This window comes from Aquila chrysaetos, chromosome 13 (assembly GCF_900496995.4).
Source record: "Aquila chrysaetos chrysaetos chromosome 13, bAquChr1.4, whole genome shotgun sequence".
Lineage (NCBI taxonomy): Eukaryota > Metazoa > Chordata > Aves > Accipitriformes > Accipitridae > Aquila > Aquila chrysaetos.
Window position 1 is genome coordinate 20,665,584 of NC_044016.1, and position 17,927 is coordinate 20,683,510.

General features: G+C 42.3%; 1 protein-coding gene across 1 annotated transcript; it reads right to left on the reverse strand.

Moving 5' to 3' along the window:
• Positions 1-533: 533 nt before the first annotated feature.
• LOC121233765 lies at positions 534-11,445 on the reverse strand. Its single transcript, XM_041128538.1, has 4 exons — positions 11,373-11,445; positions 3,857-3,990; positions 3,366-3,764; positions 534-791 (listed from the first exon to the last, which is right to left on the reverse strand). Exons 1-4 carry the CDS (start codon positions 11,443-11,445, stop codon positions 753-755), a joined length of 645 nt encoding a protein of 214 aa, XP_040984472.1. The 3' UTR covers positions 534-752.
• Between the last annotated feature and the right edge of the window lie 6,482 nt (positions 11,446-17,927).

Below are 17,927 nucleotides of genomic sequence, written 5' to 3' on the forward strand. Positions count from 1 at the left end.
ATGACAGCAATGGCTTAAAAAATACACTTCACTGTTATGCTTGTAATGCTCTTTCTTGTTGGGAAAGGTGTTGAAAGCAGCAGGAGATTTTGTTTTCTGATTCAGACTCTAACTAGAGCAAATTCTTGACAAAGAAAGGCTTCCAACATTGATGTTTGGATGGAGATTTCTGAAAGATGGGACTGCTTGTCAAGAGACAGTCTCCCATTTTTCTGCTGTTGTGAAGTATTTTGAACGGTTTTGGTGCATTTCAAACATTTTATTTTCTTGTTCTCTATTTAGCATTGTCGCATTCATAACCCTCTGCATAGTACTAATCATTATTATCAGATTTAACAATACTGCACTATGTAGCCAGAAAAGGGTTGGGAGGTGTTCCTCTTATATGGAACTTAACCCCAGAAAGCAGGATGACTAAAGCACAGCAAAGCTTGCTATTCACCCAATAACTGCAGTGCGAAACTGTAATCCCAGAAATCCTGATAGATGGGAGTCCAGGAATAATAGTATCAATTCCAGATGGTTCAAGAATAAATTCATAAGGGTATCACAGTAAGGATTTAGGCTGCTTTAGGGGATAGTTTATTGGGTTTCACCTGTGCATTTTACTATAGAAGTCTTGACTCATGGGGCCTTTCTTCTCCCTCACCCTCCTGTTCACCTGAGCCTGCTGTGGTGGGATGAGTTGACATTAGGGGCTGGCTTATCACCTGGGGTTTCCACAGAGCTGGTAAAACCACACCCAATACAAACTATGCAGGAGCCAGCAGCTGTCTGTTCCTCAGAAACATCTGTATTTGAAAAATGAATGAGTTTTAGATAAAAGAGATGATGTTACTTCTTCTAAGTAAATTATTTAAATTGCAACCTGTTTCTGTCTTTTCCATATGAAAAATTAAAGTACCACAGGCCCTTTTGCATTTTCATGGTAAAACAAATCCTTTTATATGTTTTCCTCTCTTCAGGAACAGAGAAAAGGGCTTTCCACAACCAGTGTTAGAAATTTTAGCTATCAATCCTCAGTACTGCCCCGGCCCCGCCCTAAAGGGGACAACTCTGTTAATGAGCATCTAAGTATTAACATAATAGAGCAGGCCCATTAATCTCCAGAGCACCATGTGCTACTGCGAAAGAAAAGCTGAGTCAAAATTGCTGCTCTTAATATTTGTGAAGAACAAAATGAGGATTTTTTTTTTCCATGTGCCACAGGGATCTAGCACTTGGCCTTAGACTGATGCTTGATAAAAATCATGGTCAAAATCTTCAACCTGGGTGTGTAAGCTAGGCTTTTATTTTCAAATTGATGCACTACCTGAACAAAACCACCCTAATTTTCAGCAGTGCTGAGCAGATACCCCTCCAATTCATTTCACCAGCAGTTAAGAAATCTCAGCACCTCTGAAAATCAAATAGTGCTTAAATTTACAGCTCCTCTGTTTGAAAATACCTCCCCCATTTAAATGGAGAAATGCGAAGCCAAGGGCACACAGTGATCTGGGCAGTTAATAATGTTTTTGGCAATGTAACAAATCAATGAAACACTTGGGAATAATGGCATCAACTGGGATTTAACAGTTTCATGACAGTGTCACTTTCAAACAAATGGATGTTGGGATTTTTCTGCATGTGCTTCTGTATGTATCAGTTGTAGCAGGTCACAGCTGTGTCCCTCCTTCCACCCCCATCTTCACTTTAATTCTTCTTACGAACAAGCAAGCAGCCTGGGCATGTTACTTACTGCCTATTCTGTAAAGGTTTAGAAATCCTGCATAGCATCTCCAACTTACTGGACACACAGCATTAGGGAAAGGTGAGCGTTGCCCTTCTCATTTTGGGGAAGAAGTGGGGACAATTCCAGATTTCCCTGAATTGGCTTCAGTCATTACTAAGCAATGCCACAGATTTTTAGTGAACTGAAACAGCAGGCTGTCTGATCCCTCTAGGACAGTCACACAGAGCTCATCGTTGCAAGTAGGAACTGATTCTCCTTTCCCTTGTGACCTGCAATTAGCGTCTGTCTGACTACTTCCATGTAAAGCATTAATATTTCTAGCCCTGGAAGTGCCTGTGCAGTGGTAGATTTCTCTTCCATGTCCTCTGTGCTGGGTGGCTGTCTGGGAGCAAAGCTGTAGTGTTTGCTCTTCTACAAGACTGCTCTCTTGGGCATTCCCACATCTTTATGGGCCCATCTTTCAGGGCCTTCTGCTTCCTCTCGTTACTTATTTATTGCATTTAGGTGCTTATTTGGCTGACAGTGCACTTTCTGTCCTTGTATGCCTTGACCCCTCCGATGTACCTCATACATTTTAAAGACAATTTCATTAAAAAATAAAAGCAGGTGAGTTAAATACCGGCTTGTTGAGCCAAGACCTCAAAGGAAGATTTAGCTGAGCTACAGTATGAGCTTCACACTGTTATGGAAGCTGAGGCAATATTTGGTTTTGCTTCTTTCACATAATTTGTTGCAGGGTATCCCAAGCAAACACTGCCAAATTGCTGGGCAAGCAAAGAGTGAAGGGAAAGCAACCTACAAACTATTTAATGCTTTCCGATCTCCACACATCCAGCCAGATGGACAACAGTGACATATTAAGGTTGACATTGTGAGCTTAATGCAATCATGTATTTAAGGGTTTACTATTTTGTTGTAGGATCCTTAGTGAAATATAGCTGAAAGAACTGATTGGGACTTCTTGGGCACCGGATGAAATTTTACATAACAAACTGCTGTGAAAAGTCCTTTTCCCTCTGGAGACGGATGATCTACAATGGCCATCTATTTCTTTCCTTGGTATTAATAACATGAAGCGTATAGCGAGCATTGCTTTGTGAGAAACCCCTTGATATCATTGTTAAACATTATCCTTTGCTATAGCTTTATCTCTAGCAACAAATCTGGTGTGTTTTGTACAGACAGAATAAATGGAGGCCATTCAAATTTAAAATGAGATTACTTTTTGCAAGAAAGGCGGTTTATCTGTCCCAGGGAGAGGTATCTGACTGATCAGATATCACCGTGAAAGAGAACGCAGCAGCACCTCTGAGAAGACCTTCACAAGGCGACGGCCGGGCAGACCGAAGGGAATTCCCCGGAGAGGCGATCATGTCCCGACCTCCCGCAGTTTCACAGCAGAGCTGGGTCCCTGCCCAGAAACGCCCGGTCTCCCGCTGTCACCGCAGGGGTGCTACCCGGAGGAACCCCGCTCCCGGGCAGCGCTGACCCTCCCTCAGGCCGTGCCCCGGCCCCGCCCGGAGCAGCGCTCCCTCTTCCGGGCTCCGAAGGAGGGGTCCGTCCCCTCTCCCGCAGCATTTCCAAAACCGTCCACCGACCTCCCCCCGCCCGCCCACGGCTCCAGGGCCCGCACCTCCTCCAGCGGCCGCAACCCGATGGTTTCCACCTCCCCCGGCAGACGCCCTAAGGCCGCTGTCCCCTCAGAGGAGCTCCCCGGCCCCCAAAGGCCCGCGGCACCGCCCCTCTTTCCCCCTCGGCCAACCACAGGCCCGCGGCCGCTGCTCGGGGCAGCCCCAACGGCCGTGTAACGGTCGCCCCAAGGGCTCGGAGCCGCGCCCGTGACGGGGCTGCGGGGGGTGGAGGGGCCGCCCACCGAGAGGGCTGCAGCTGCGGAGCCGGGGACGGCGGCGGCGATTTCAGCGGCTCCGCCGCTGGTGCGGCCCCGGCAGAGGGAGCCGGAGACCGCCGGCCCCGCGGCTGAGGTAAGGCGGGGCCGCCGGGCTGAGGAGGTGGTGCCGGGGCTGCTTTCTGCCTTGTTTTAAGCTCTTGGTTAAACGAGCGGCTTTCTCTCTCTCTTTTTCTTTTTTTTTTTTTTTTTTTTTTTTTTAGCCTAAGCAGCTCCACCACGGCAGTAGTAGGCAGGCGTAACGCAATCGGTCGCTGTCGCTGCCGTAGCCTATGCCCGTTGCTTAACGCGCCATCCCTGTCAATGCTTTCCCCGCCGGGTAATCGCACCCATAGCCAAGGACTGCAGCACGCTGGGGAGAAACAAGACCTAAAAGTAGCGCGTAACAGACTGTTAGAGTCACGCTGTAAATGAAGTTGCCTCCGATGTGGTTCATCCCCAGCTCGCCTCTGGGCCTGGCCGCGCGGCTGGAGCTGCAGCTGTCGGGTGAGGAGCTGCTTAGTATGCTGGAGGTGTCCTCCTCCTGCTTCTCATTTCGAGTAATCAATCAGGCTGCTTTGGAGCTACAGTTTACAATCTGTAATTTGTGTAATTTGATTTGACAGTAATTCCATCGTCGTTGTGTTTATTTACAAGAGATGCCCTGTGATTCTTTCAGTTTTTATCTGTTGTTTTCCTTGCTTTTCCAATCATGGTTTCATAATTTCCCATCTAATTCTTGGGGGCTGCCATGTGTCATGGCTCCTGAGGTGATATTCATGTCTTTGTGCCATGATCCAGGGAAGAATGTGGGTCTGTACAGGACCTGCTCACCCTCATGTAGGTAAAACTACTATAGTCTTACCTGAAATCTCTTCTTTTATTCTAGTATTACAGGTGTTTTCTGCTTTGCATCAATTTAGTTTTGCACACACACCCCAATTTTTATTTTTTTTAAACCACTTGCTGTGCTTACCTTCAGTTGCTTGTTAATTTTGAGGAAGGCAAGTAAGTACAGCTCCATTACATCAGTTTCTAAGAGCTAGATACCAAACCCAATTCAGCACAATGAAGTATGGCACTTGAAATGCTAGAAGGCTTTATTTTTTTAATCACCTGTCCCTGGATTTGAATCTGAAACCTGTAACAAATCCCACTTGCACACCTCAGATGAGGTATAGGAAAAGCTAGGTATATCAAAATGAATTCCAGAACGGTGTTTTGAACACAGGACAGAGCTAACCAGTAGGAAATTCTGAGTGGAAGTGTTTATCATCCATCCTCTCTGTCCCTCAAGTTTCTTTTGGAAACACTTGGGATGTTGCCTGGAGTTCTTTACAGAGCAGAGATGCCTACAAAGAGAAGAGAGCTCTTATTTTTTCCTTAAAGTATTGTCATTGTAGGAGAAGAGATGGAGGTGTCACCTTGGTATATAACACCTTGACAGAGAAACTGTGCAGAAAGTAAGAGATTGTTTTCTTTGCAACCTCACAACTTTCAAAGTTGCATCTCTGTACTCCCAGAATTACTCTAAGCCTGTAACTTACTGGGAGAGAGGCAGAGTACTTGTTACCTGTGTTATTGAAGCTGTGTCATCATGCAGAAAATAATACATGGGAAAAGGAAATTCGGTTCCCACGTGAGGTACTTCAATCACCTGGGAGTCCAGGGTTCTGATCCCTGCCTCAGGGAACACATAGTTATTTTACTAATTAATAATGATCCTTGGAGTAATGCTCAAAACAGAAACTACCTTCTCTCAGGTGCATGTTTTAAGTCCTCAGGTGTTCTAGAAAAGCAGACCATTGCTATCAATAGGCAACAGCTGAGTGAAAGCTGTTGATTAGTAATTTGGGATCTTGATATGTTAATTATGCCTAAGACCCAACTAGCTGGCTGTCTTTGTTTTCTTCATTAAAAAAAAAATTAAAGAAATAATGATGTAATCCTCATTTTCAGGACTTCCTGTAAATACAAATATTTCTGCATGCATCTAAAGGGTAAGAAGTTGGTTTTTTTTTTTCTTCAGTGACACAAATAGCTGCTTTAGGAGTAAGCAATATTACAAAAAAAAAAAAAGTATTTTAATGTCTAAATCACGCCAGTATGTGTAAGCTGAAACACAGTGAAAAAACAGTGAAAATTTCAGGATGGAGATTTTAAAAATAATGAAAAAAATATGTAAGCACACACATGTGCTAGGTATGCAGATAAAAGGTACACAAAGAACTTCTAAAGTGGGATTTACATATATTAATTTTGTAATTGTATGCACAACAGGCAATTACACTAGAGTTAATAAAATAATAGTAATAATGATTTGTACTAGGTAATTGAAATTCATGAAGCGGTTTTGGTGTCTAATAAAGCTGTGATGTCTTCAAGTAGAGCTAATGAATATGATAGAAGTGACTAGCATGAATAAACTTAATGTTGCATTTGTCAAACAAAGAGTAAAATATTTTTAAAAGGTGTCTGAATATTAGTATCATCATTATATAAATGGAAAACTGAGGTAGGAATGTAAGTCACATTTTGGTTTGCTTTGCAACTTAAGTCAGAAATGGGATACTGCAGTCTTTCATCTAAACACCCTTTTCTCCTACTCAGTAAAATCTTGGCTGTTATTTACAAATACTGTGTAAAGTGCTGGCATGTTTCAGCATTGCTTCAATGTCTGTGGCACTTTCTCCAGACCACTGTTCTGTTTAGCAATTTGAATTCTTTTCTCATGTTTGCACCGCTTTAACTGTAACTTTGTTACGATTGAGTTCAGGTGTGTATCTGTTACTCTGAAGAAGGAAGCTGATTGCTTCTGGATTAGGGTGTCACTGCCTGTGCCTTTGAGGTCTGTGAAGAAAGAAAGGAGATCTCTGAATGTGAGAATGTTTTTGTTTGTGCATGGCTTACTTCTTAAAGTACTGTTTCTGTGCTTACAGTTTACATTAAGGTTACTGACTTTATCTGAGACTTTCAATTTTGTATTTTCTTTTTTTCTGTGCTATAGGATAGATTTCCAAGGTGATAGCAAGTGCTTTTTCTCACCAGAAAATTCTGCGTAATTTGCAAATGAGGTAATTGCCATCCAGTTAGAATGGTCTTTGCTTTATGTGTTTTGTGGGGGTTTCACCTGGACACAGAATTAAGACCTTTGTGCTGGGAAGGGTTCACTTTTCCTTATGTTCCTGTTTTATTGTAATGTCAGTCTCCTAAAGAAAGTATGTTTACTGTAGGATAGGATGAAACAGTATGGAATGGATTCTTTCAGCTCTCTCACTTATCACATTACTTTCTTTTGCTTCAGAAAAGTACTGGCTTGTAATGGTATGGATTGTTGGTGAGGAGTGGTTTGGGGGGATGCAATTAGGAGCGACAGGGGAAAACTCCAGGAATAAGGTAGTAGAAGTGGCAAGAAAGTCAAATTGTTCTTGAGATGTGGTGTTAGTAGTGTGGAGTTCTACTGTCAGCAATGAGTAAGGACTGCAGGGGGCACAGAGGTTGTAAGTCAAGGTTGACACGTATTGGCAGAATTATGTATCAGTATTTTTGAAAGCTGGGAATTGGTTTATGGAATTAGGTTCTCTGTTTCCCTCCTCTCCCACTCCTTCCTTGCCTCCAGCTGAGCTCCTAATGGAAAGGCTGAGGGGGAGGGGAATGGGAAGCAGCAGAAGGATATTTATTGCTGCTCGGTAGGAATGTAAATTAAGTAACTAATGATGTGCATTGAATAAATGGGTTTGGCTTTCTTGCCTTCTTACTGCAAATTGCTACAAACAGCCTGTCTCTGCCTTTCACTCGCATATAAGCATGTGTAAATTTGACCTGTTCCTAGGAAAGTCACCAAACTGAGTCTTGCTTTTGAGCATCTTCCCCTTCTACAGGAACCAGAAGTTTCTTGAATCAGGTGTGATGTGGCAAATCTCCAATAACACTTGTCACGTTTAGGACTACAATGCAATGTGGGAAAGATGGGTCTGGTTGCCAAAGGTCTGGGAAACATTCCTTTTTTTAGAAGTAAAAAAGTGGGATTTGAAAGCCTATGAGAGCAGATGGAATGGTGGTGCTCCTCCACCACTTTTTTTTTTTTTCTTGGTAAATTCTGAAATTTCAATGGGTGCAGGGCTGGCTGATGTTCATCCATTTCAAATGGGCTCTTCGCACAGGCAGTGACCTACAGTAAAGGTGCCAGAAAGCTTCACACATGCACCTTTTCCTTTTCCTTCCTAAGCTGCATTTCTGGAGGGAGTTTGAGCTGTTATAAAGGCATTGAAGTGGGAATGTTCCGCATACTCCTTTAGCAGGAGGAAGTAAAAGGAGGGGTTCAGTGGTATTCATTACCAGGCATGCTGTATTTGGCAAATGACAGAAGAAGGAGGGGTGATGGCCTTAGGTGAGGTTAACTCTGATCTAGCCACTGGTGCTGAGGACCCAAGAGAATAATTGGACTGACCCAAGTGGTAAAAATGGGTGAAGCTAAAGGTCATGCCAATTGATCTTGGAATTTAACCTAGGACTTTGCCAATTTAACCTAGGAATGAGGAAGGAGTGGTTCAGTTCTTCCTAAAACTGGAGGAGCCATCAAAGTCCTTTTCCATACAGTAAGAAATATAGGTCACTCCTTTGTATTGTACGTGGATATAATGCTTGCTTCAGCTGCTTTAGGTTTAATATAAGGTGGTGTGACCCAATCCCAGAGTGTAGTCTCATGACTGAGTTATCTCCCACAGCCCTTTTAGAGGGTCAGGCTCAGATAATTTTCTGATTGGTGTCTGTCTCAGGTTTGCTTTTACCATATAGGATTTTTTTTTTTCTTGCTGAATAATCCATCCCGTTTCCACCTTAACTTCACTTGCCAAGCTCAAGTCTTCCTTGCTCATGTACATAGGAAATTGGGGTGCTATCTTAAGATTGGGAGCTGTCTGCTGAAAACTGCTTGGCTTCATTCAGTACAAAGACTTGCAAAATACAGTACAAAGCCTTGTCTGTGGCCTGCAATTTCTTTCTTCAGCAGGTAATAAAGAAGATGGGTGACTGCTTTAAGGGTGTGATGCAAAAATGTTTTGCTTGGTTTTTTGTTGTTATTGTTGTTGTTGGTTTTAAATCCTTTCCCTTCTCTTCCTTGTTTTATCTTTTTTCCATGCTTGTTTTGCCCCTGTGCACAGGCTGACCCTGAGAATTAGGGGTTGTGCACTAGGGTGGTAAATTCAGCTCCTTCCCAAGCCACTCATAATCCTCACTGTCTCTGTGAGGATCACTCAGACAGGAAGGTGTGAAGAGAAATACTGGTGAGAGGGCATGAAGAGAGGAAAGAGTTGCAGTAACAAAGATGTTTTTGCTTTTGCACAAACAGTTATGCTCTCTTCCTGCTTGTCTCATTTCTTCATAAACATCCTGATCCCTGAACTGTATATTCTCTGGACAGCATGTCACTTAATTATTTTTCACTGGATGGAAAAACTGTAATTCCACTAAATTAAAAATAGAGCTGCAAATGGGCTTGGTTTGATCTCTGTGGTGTCTGAGGCAGAGGAACAAGATTAATTCCCACAATTAGATGTTAATTGACGTCTGAGCATGTCTATTCCTAGAAACAGCAAGACGACATATAACATAACCAGCACCATTAAAACAGCATCATCTACCCTCTGCTCTCAGCAAGCGCAAAACTGGAGGAGGGGAGAACTTACTAGGGACCTGTATCTAAATAGAGCAGTGGGGGATGCTGTGAAATGAGCAGAAACTTGTGATGGGGAAGAGGGAGTGCAGCCTCTTTGAATGGTTATGGTCTGGAGGTTAAATGCAGAGAGTACTACAGAAGAACTGTGGTTTTGTTTGTTGAACATACATCCATTTTATTTTCATTTCATTGCTGATCAAGTCTGCTTGAGATTCACATCATAAGCAATTACAAAGGTTTATTACAAATTGATGAAATATCTGATAAAAAAAAAACAAAAACCCAAACCCCAGAAATTTTCTTTGGCCTTTGGAAAACTACATACTAACAGTTTTGATTAAATGGAGTAAGAGGTCACTGAATCTGGTCTTCTACCTACTGTGTGTAACAGCTTCAGCAACATCCATTTCAATAATGGAATTCTGTTTCTGTGCTGCCTGTGCCTTATATATAAAGCACCATGCACTGTATAGATTTCATTTTGTTTCCATTTTACAATACAGTAAAAATCTTTTTCAACTAGAATAGCTGCTAGCCTTGGATACTGAAGTGCTGAATAGAATAATAAATCCTGTGCATCACTAGCTTGACTTTCATCCAAGAGTCTCAAAGAGCTTTTTAAACGTCAAGTAATCTTTCTAGCCTGCCCATCACAACTGGAGAATATTACCGCTGTTCTGCAGCTATTATTATTAATTTGTATCATTGCATCTAAAAGCTCAAATCAGACCCAAGACTCTACTGTGTATATAATGAAAAGTTAAGCCCTGTCCCAAAGACCTTTGAACAATTATAGAAAAATAGGAAAGAGATACAAGAGGCCAGAGGAACACAGGATAAGAGTAGAAGGGGGGAAAAAAATTGCAGCTTGGGAAGTGACCAGTGTTGGAACAGCATGGTCTGTCCAACCAACCATCATCATGTATCTTGTGGGCAGTGCAGTGAAGATGAGACCTGAAGAATTTTTTTCAATGGCTTTTTGGATTTTACTGTGTGACTACCTCCATGTCTAAAGGGCAGCACAGGAAGGGTATGCCTGAGGCACACTTGGCTTGATGAGCAATTAAGTTTGCCTCAATATTATGAGAAAAATTTGTAGAGTTGAGGTAACTGAACTGTGAAGGAGTAAAGACTGTTGCCTTATGTGTGGTAGTAATGCAAATGGAACCAGTGGGCTGAGGAAGAGGGAAACAGAGTGGCCATCCCCTTGCCCTAACAGAGCTGTCAACGAACTGAATATTGATAGTGGGTGTTATGCCAGATCTTGCTATACCTGCACCCTGTGATGATCTCAATTTTGTATTCCTGTTTCCAGACATGCTTAGTGAGGAATTTTCAGCAGAAAAAGGGAATTACTAGGACTGTGCTACCATATGTAGAATACTGTATACAGACTGGTCACCTGTAGTCAAACCAGTTAAACTCAGCAGGTATGAAGAGAGCTGTTCTGATGATTCAACAACTGCAAAAGCAATTTTAGGAAGCAATGTCTGGCATGTTTAGGCTGTGTAGTGATTCTTGGAAGTCTTCTGGCATGTCACTTGGGCTTACCCTTGCATTCTTTGTGTAGTCTAGTAAGTGGGGCACTGCTTTTGGGGAAAGGAAGAACTTGCTTCTGGTATTTCCTCCTAGCTCAGTGGCAGTTAACACCTGGGATAGTTGGGAGAGTGCTTAGCTCAGAGCACCCCTACACTGACAGTTAGGGTGGGGGCAAGGTGCATCTGAGCCATCTATGCTCTGCATTAGTTCTTTACTTGCTAAGCTGGTAAGTGGAACTTTTCTCATTTTACAGCTCCTCTACTGCAGAGCTAACTGGGGTTATACTTTCCAGATTGGCTCTCTCAAGGTGCAGAGTCTGACGAGCATCTACAGCAGTTACTCAGTTTACTCTGAGATCTCCTCTCCCACTTGTGAGGTGCACATGCTTATGCCTAGCTCTTATAAAGGGCAGAGATTGCACCTCTGCTCCCAGCTCTTCAACACAGAAAACACCTGGAAGAGGAGAGTGTTTGTGATTCCTGTGTGCAACTTCTGTTGGACTACATCCCTCCTTCTCTAGTTTCACCCTGTGACCCAACCTCCATTTTTCTCATTTGCTTTCTGGTCACCTGGCTGTTCTTGGTAAAGCTGAAGCGGAATTTGGTTCGTCATCCGAGTCTAGATAGCAATATGCTTTTTGAGTAGATTGCCTCTACTGTCTAGCTCCTTTCAGCAGTGTAGACAGACCCAGGTCATCCCTGATGGAAGAGTACAGATGTGCAGAAACCTGCACCATGAAAGTACAACTGTCTGTAGACTATAAGCACCTGTGTTAAAAACAAAACACAAGAAAAGCCTCAGAGCCCTCGCACTGCTTCTGCCAACCAGACTCTTGGATTCTAGGTGTCTCTTAGGTACGTGTCACGCTGCTTGTCCCATCCTCCACACCACCCAGGACTCCCACAGTATGTTAGGCTTCCTTTGTGCCATGACCGTAGTTGTGGCTGCTGCCATGGCACTCCCACAGTGCCAGTTACAGCTTGTCAGCTCAAGTTTGTTGGTGTGGGCCCCTTTGCTATTCCACATACTGCTGGTGAACCTTGCTGCTGAGCCCTGCCTCAGTGGCTGCAGCCTAGGAGTTGGGCAAAACACATACCTGCTGAAATCTTTGTGCAGGTATAGCTTTTAGTGCTCTTCCTCAGCATCGTCAGTGGGCTTAGATGGCTGCTGTGTCAGAGAGCTGGGGTTTGTGAATCCTGGTCTGTGATTCTCTGCATGTATTGTATAAAATGTCTGTGCTTGAGAAATTCCTCGTGAAATCTGTGTTCCTCATGCTCTGCCATGTTATCCCTGGCTTTAATCTAGAATCCCAGAGACTTTGCAGTCTAGGGAGATGTCTTCCAACCCAAGGATAATGGATACAATATAAACATGGGGCGTGCCTTGAATGTAACAAGTCAGGCTGATTTAGAAACACTGGCTGTTGGTTAGTTATACTGACTAGGGACCTTACAGAAAGCTATTGGATCTGGCTGGGACTTGCACAGGTGAAAGAAAAGAGGGGTGACACTGTGGGTCACTGTCCTTTAACATTAGCGAATGCTGTATTCCTTTTGTGTGTCTTGTTTGTCTATTCCAGTTCACATCTCCCTGTTTGGTTATAATATCTGTGTCTCATTCTGATGCATTGAGATTTCACAGCTATTTTAGTGCTAGTTAGTTGTAGCAATCAGTGCAATACCTTGCAGCTGTTGGTCTCTTTGAAGATGCACTGGAGCTGAAGATTCAGCTCAAAGGCAATCAACCAAAGCTGGAAAAAAGACACTCTGACTGCACAGATCAGAATAGTATTTTATTTGGCATGCTGGCAGACTGCCACAGGCTGTGATTCTGCTAACTTCTGTGAGGTAATGGAGGTTCAAGCTTCGTTAGCTCTTAGGTGGGAAAAGGCTAAGGGAAAATCTTGTGCTGCAAGGAGTGTTGTGTTTTGATGGAGGAGCTGGCATTCCTCTGTCTTCAAGGGCAGAGAACACTTTGGTGTGATAACAGGGGATGTTGTCCTTCTGGAAGTGCCATCATTCATGCATGACGTGAAAATTGCATCTGGTTTATGCTGCAGTTGAAAACTTCCCTACGCACTGAAAGTGTTATTCTGCATGGCCTGTCCAAATTTCCATGTAAACAACTTAAGTGCTGCCTCCCTAACTCTACATTCATATGATAACAAATGTTTGAGGTACTGTGTGTGAAGGACTATGTTTGCAAGAAGAGGAGAATGCTTGTGAAATGTTACTGAAGCAGTGGTGATAAATGGTAACTTAGTACAAGGGTTCAGCTTAAACCAGGTGGAAGTGGTTTTACTTTGCATTTGCAATGGGTTAAGGGCATATGTGGCCTTGGCTACTGTTGCTCAATGGACAAGCTGTAATTCACTGTACACCATGGTACCTCAATCACTTGCAGTCCTATTCTGGATGGAGACAGCAATCTCATTTGAACATGATTGGGTATTTTCACACCAAAAAAATGTGTAGTGTTGCCAGTGTGCACAGAGGGATAGTAATTAATCTATGTTTAATCCATGCATTTTATGATTTTTCTGTGTGAAAAAAGGTTGGGCTTTGTTTACTTCAGTGTAGGAAACTCAGCAGAAGGAAAGTGCTCTTCATAGTCCGGGTTTTCTTCCTGTAAGAACACATTCTTTGTGGTTGGGCCCTTTGCAAATGAGGCTAGGTCTAGCAGTAAAATTTCAATAGTGGAGTGAACATTTGGATTTTACTAGTGTAAAGGATAATGAGATGTACTGATGCCTCGTATCATCTCCAAAGGGCATATCTCTGATGCTTGCGGCATTCTAAATGCTGTGTGAAGCATTTCAGTTCTCTGATCAGGAATTTTTGGACACCTAGGCTTCGCGTGGGATTTCTAATACTTTGCTGCATTTAGACTTTGGTATGACTGTAGACACTCATAGCAAATACTTCTGATGACATTTTAGCATTTTTGCTGCCTTTTAAAATCTAAGATGAAAAAGAAAGTAATGAGCCACCTAATCTGTGCAGTGCTTGCTGTCCCCTTCTTATATACAAGAGGAACTGCTTTTTTTCTTCTTGCCACTAATTGACTCGATCTTCCCTTTATACTGCTGAAGATTAGATGCTGCTATGCACTTGGAACAAGGAGGAAAAATGTCATATACAAGGTAGGACAGTTCAGCTACCACTGAGAAATATGTACTAATTACACTGATTTCTCACCTGCATCCAGAAGGATAGAATTGCTTGAGAGACAGAGGGTGGGGTCCGAAGATTAAGCATTGTAACCTATCTCGCCTTTGAATGGGAAACCTTCTGGGTAATTGTTTTACCTGCTGGGTGCCTGTTTTACAAAGTCAGTGAAATGATTTCAAATGAGAGAAAAGAACCTAGCCAAAATATGCCATCTCAGATGTCCTATTTGAATGGTGGGGAGACAAGAGAGATAGAGGGGTGCTGCATAACTGTTATTAACAAAAAAGTCTATTTTTGCTATTCAAAAGGCACTTCTCACAGTTTCTTCTGCTGGATTCAGCATCTGACACTGATTGGCTTGTGCAGTTTGACTCTGGTTTTGGTATTCTCATCTCAGTGGAAATGAATTGGAGAAGACAGAAATGGAACAAATTAGGAACCAAAGCCATCCCCATGCTAACTAATTGAATATATGTATAAACATCGAACAACCCCACAACTGCTGTTGAAGCTATTGCATCAAACAGTCATAAATTCTTAAAGCTTGTAGATATAAAACATGTTGGCAGCTAAGAAAAGAAGCTGTAAAAAGAGAGAGCTTTTAAAAAACATTTGGATTACAGGTTCACACATCTCATTTAAAAACAAAACAAAAAAATAGAGCTGTTACACAAACCATCTCCCTCTGAATCCCATACAGCATAGTAAATGCATACCATTTACACTCTACGGTAAAGAGAAGCCATTCAGAATAAGCCAAGCCACTGCATGGGTTTTAAGGCCATCTGGCACACAGTGCTCAACTGTCCATCACTTGAGACCCAATGTTATCTCTGGGCTTATGGAGACCTGCAGTTATCTCTGTTTCTCTATTACTGTCATTTGTTGACATCAAGAAATGGAGGTTATGGAAGATGTTATTTATGTGACTAAAACAAATGCTACCTTATTGGCAGCTGCCTTCTGTTTAGTTTCTTCTTTGTAAAGGGAAGAAGAATATTGTCTTTGCAGCTCTTCATGGCTTATTTTTAAGTTGTGCATCAAATCTGACAACAAAAATCAAGGTTTAACACTCTGAATTACATTTAGCTAGCTCATTGTTCCCAGGTCTTCTGTTCATGCTAAATTACTTTTTAGTTACCCTTGGCTGCAGGGAATTCATTATCTTGCGTGTACCATAGTAATGCAGACTTTGGGGACATAAGTTGAGCTGTGCTAGGACAGTTCTTGTTTTTTGTTTTTTAGTAGATGCAAATGGTACCAGATGGAGGGCTTATGCAGCAAAGAGTATAGCTGCTTGGTTTGTTCAGTTTGTTTCAAGTGGTGTGTGTTGTAGCAGAGTAGCAGTGAGGAAGAGCTGCCTGATTATCTTGTAGCTGCTGCACTCAGGTGAAATACTGTGGAAGTACTTGCACCTTCTCTCAGAAAAAAATAGCCATCCTTCTCAGTTTGGAAAACCTTTTGGAGGGAAAGAAGAGCAGCAACAAGGGTAAGGAAACTCCAGCAGAAGAGACAGAGTCCCTCACTGTTTCCACAAAGACAGAGTGATGAGGAAGGGAGCATTTGCTTTGAAACTCTTCTGTTGACTCCTTACCAAGCACATCTCAGGTTTTTTGTCTATTTGAAGGGAGGGCTTATTCTAGAGCCTAATAAACTAGAACATATTCTAGTTTGGAGATTGGAAGCTTCTTGGTGTACTTTGCGCTCATTTGAAAGGAAAGGTAGGGAGTAGTTCCACATGAATACTCTCACTGATTTAGGGTCCTGTCACAGCCTATTTTTCTTCTCTCCTTTTATGTTAATTGGACAAATGGAAAATAATTAATAGGGTACATAGAACAGGCTACCTGGATCAATAAAAATGTCAGTTTGGCTGCATCAATGTAATAGGCAGAGCTAATGTCATTTGGCTAAATAAACGGGTTTGTTTTGTGCAGCATCGTGGTTGTCCAGGGTTAAAAGGAAAGGTGATGACAGAGCTCAGGAGCTGCAGGCTAGTGTGGCCTCGTGATCTTAGAGCAGAAGAGACCTTGCCCAGTTTCCAACAGGAACGGTCTTTGTGCCAAAGCATCAGCTATACTGAGATCAGAGAGTGGGCCATGAGGCTCAATAGGGCAAGGTTGGGCACAGTATAGCTGCCAACATAGCAATTCTGCCAAATATAAGAAATAATACAAGTTTTTACTGAAGTCTGATCAGTGTTGCTGCTGCTGTCCTTGTTGCATGGTGGTACTGTGTTGATACTGAGGTGTTGAGCACTGTATGATTAGCAAATTTGTAGTCAGATCTCAGCACTGGACTTGTCCAAGACCCACAGATTTAGATTGGTGGCAAGGATTCATCCAGACTTACTGTAGACAAGTACAGCCCTAACACTGTTGGCCAGGTTTGCAAGCTAGCTTGATCAATGCCTTTGCAAGCCAGGAAATACACACCAAGCGATGCTCCAGTGAAGTACAGAACTACTTTTGCATCTGCGTGGAGTGGAAGGATGGTCAGTGCAACTGCACCTACACAGTTGTTTGTTGTGCCCTTAGGATGGCTACCTCTCTGCTGGCATCAGATCCTCTTGTTGCTATAAATAAGTGTTTCTCTTTTGCTCCCTTTATTTCCCACAGCACTTAAGTAAAATTCCTTATACTGAAGCGTTGTAACACAGTTGCATAATGCTGTGCATTTGATTTCTGTCTACAGAATTGTTATTAGCAATATCACATTAAAACTTTTTTTGAAGAGTGACATTGTGCGTAGTCTTCACTGCCCAACAAGATGCTAGCAAACTCATTTTCATGGCACTTAGTATTTGTTGGGTTTTTCTGGTTTTCACTATTAGCCCAGAAATTTACAGAAGTCTTGTGCAATTTTTCTGATGCTGCATCATTCCCAGAGAGGTTTTCTTTAAATACCAGTGGCAGGGGAAGGGATCTTGATGGTCAAACTGAAGGAGTTGCTAGTTTATCTAGGAACAAGTTTCATTTCAGCCAGATACCAGAAGTCTTCATAGTTATGATGCATCTCTTACTTTTAAGCTTTACTTCTCAGCTGCTAAGTGCTGCAGTTCAATGAATTTTGTCCATTGATCATTAGATAAATATAGATGTGAAATTGGAGTGCTACCAAAGACCTGATCTCTGGAAGAGGTAGCCATGTGAGATGGGGGAGAACTTCTACTTTCAAGGCTGCTAAAACTTAAATGAAAGGGAAGTCCTTTAAACCCTGACCTTCAGCTTCTGGGTTTACTTTGTTCACATTCTCCTTCAGGAGCCACATACTGGCTTTATTTATACTTAGTAAAATAAATAAGTGTGACATTTTCTCCTACACACCAGCAGCTTTTTTCCTGGTATAAAAGGTTCTTTATGTTATTCTGAAATTAATACTGACAGACAGCCTCTTCATAGTCTGTATGTAACAGTTTTTTACAAGTATTTCAGTGCTTTACAAATATGATTGCATGCTTTGATGCTTGTCCCAAAGGGCAAATACCTCCTGAAGGGAACAGCTACATTTGCAACATCGCAAGCAAAATCAAAGACCCTCTTAGTGTGAGAAAGAGAAGAATAGTACTCCAGCTAACCTTAGGAAACTTAAATGGCTTGTAAGAAGAAGTCAGTCTAGTATAGTGACCTGTCCTTTCAGTAATCTTCCATGTCTATTTGTTTTTAATTTCTTGTGAAAATCAAATACTGAGCCAAAGCATTAGTTCAGCACAGAGTCAGATATGTTGTATCTTGGCATTGTGCAGTCACTGATGGAGGGCTCATCTTGAGCAAACAGAGAATGAAACTGTGGCAGATACCTAGTGTTTCTGTTCCTGTTGCACCCACAGGTTGGGTCAGTAACTAAAACTAACTTCTGCAGGAAGCTCTGTGTCCAAGATGATAAAATGGGCACTCAGTTCCCTAAATGAACTGCTAGATTCTG

Coding starts and splice junctions, on each gene's coding strand:
- LOC121233765 (XM_041128538.1), bottom strand. CDS start 11,445: ATGACGAACCAAATTCCGCTTCAGCTTTACCAAGAACAGCCAGGTGAC. Junction 3,991..11,372: donor AGCAAATGAGAAAAATGGAG/GTTGGGTCACAG, acceptor GTTTCTCCCCAG/CGTGCTGCAGTCCTTGGCTA. Junction 792..3,365: donor GGTTGCGGCCGCTGGAGGAG/GTGCGGGCCCTG, acceptor TTTCAAATACAG/ATGTTTCTGAGGAACAGACA.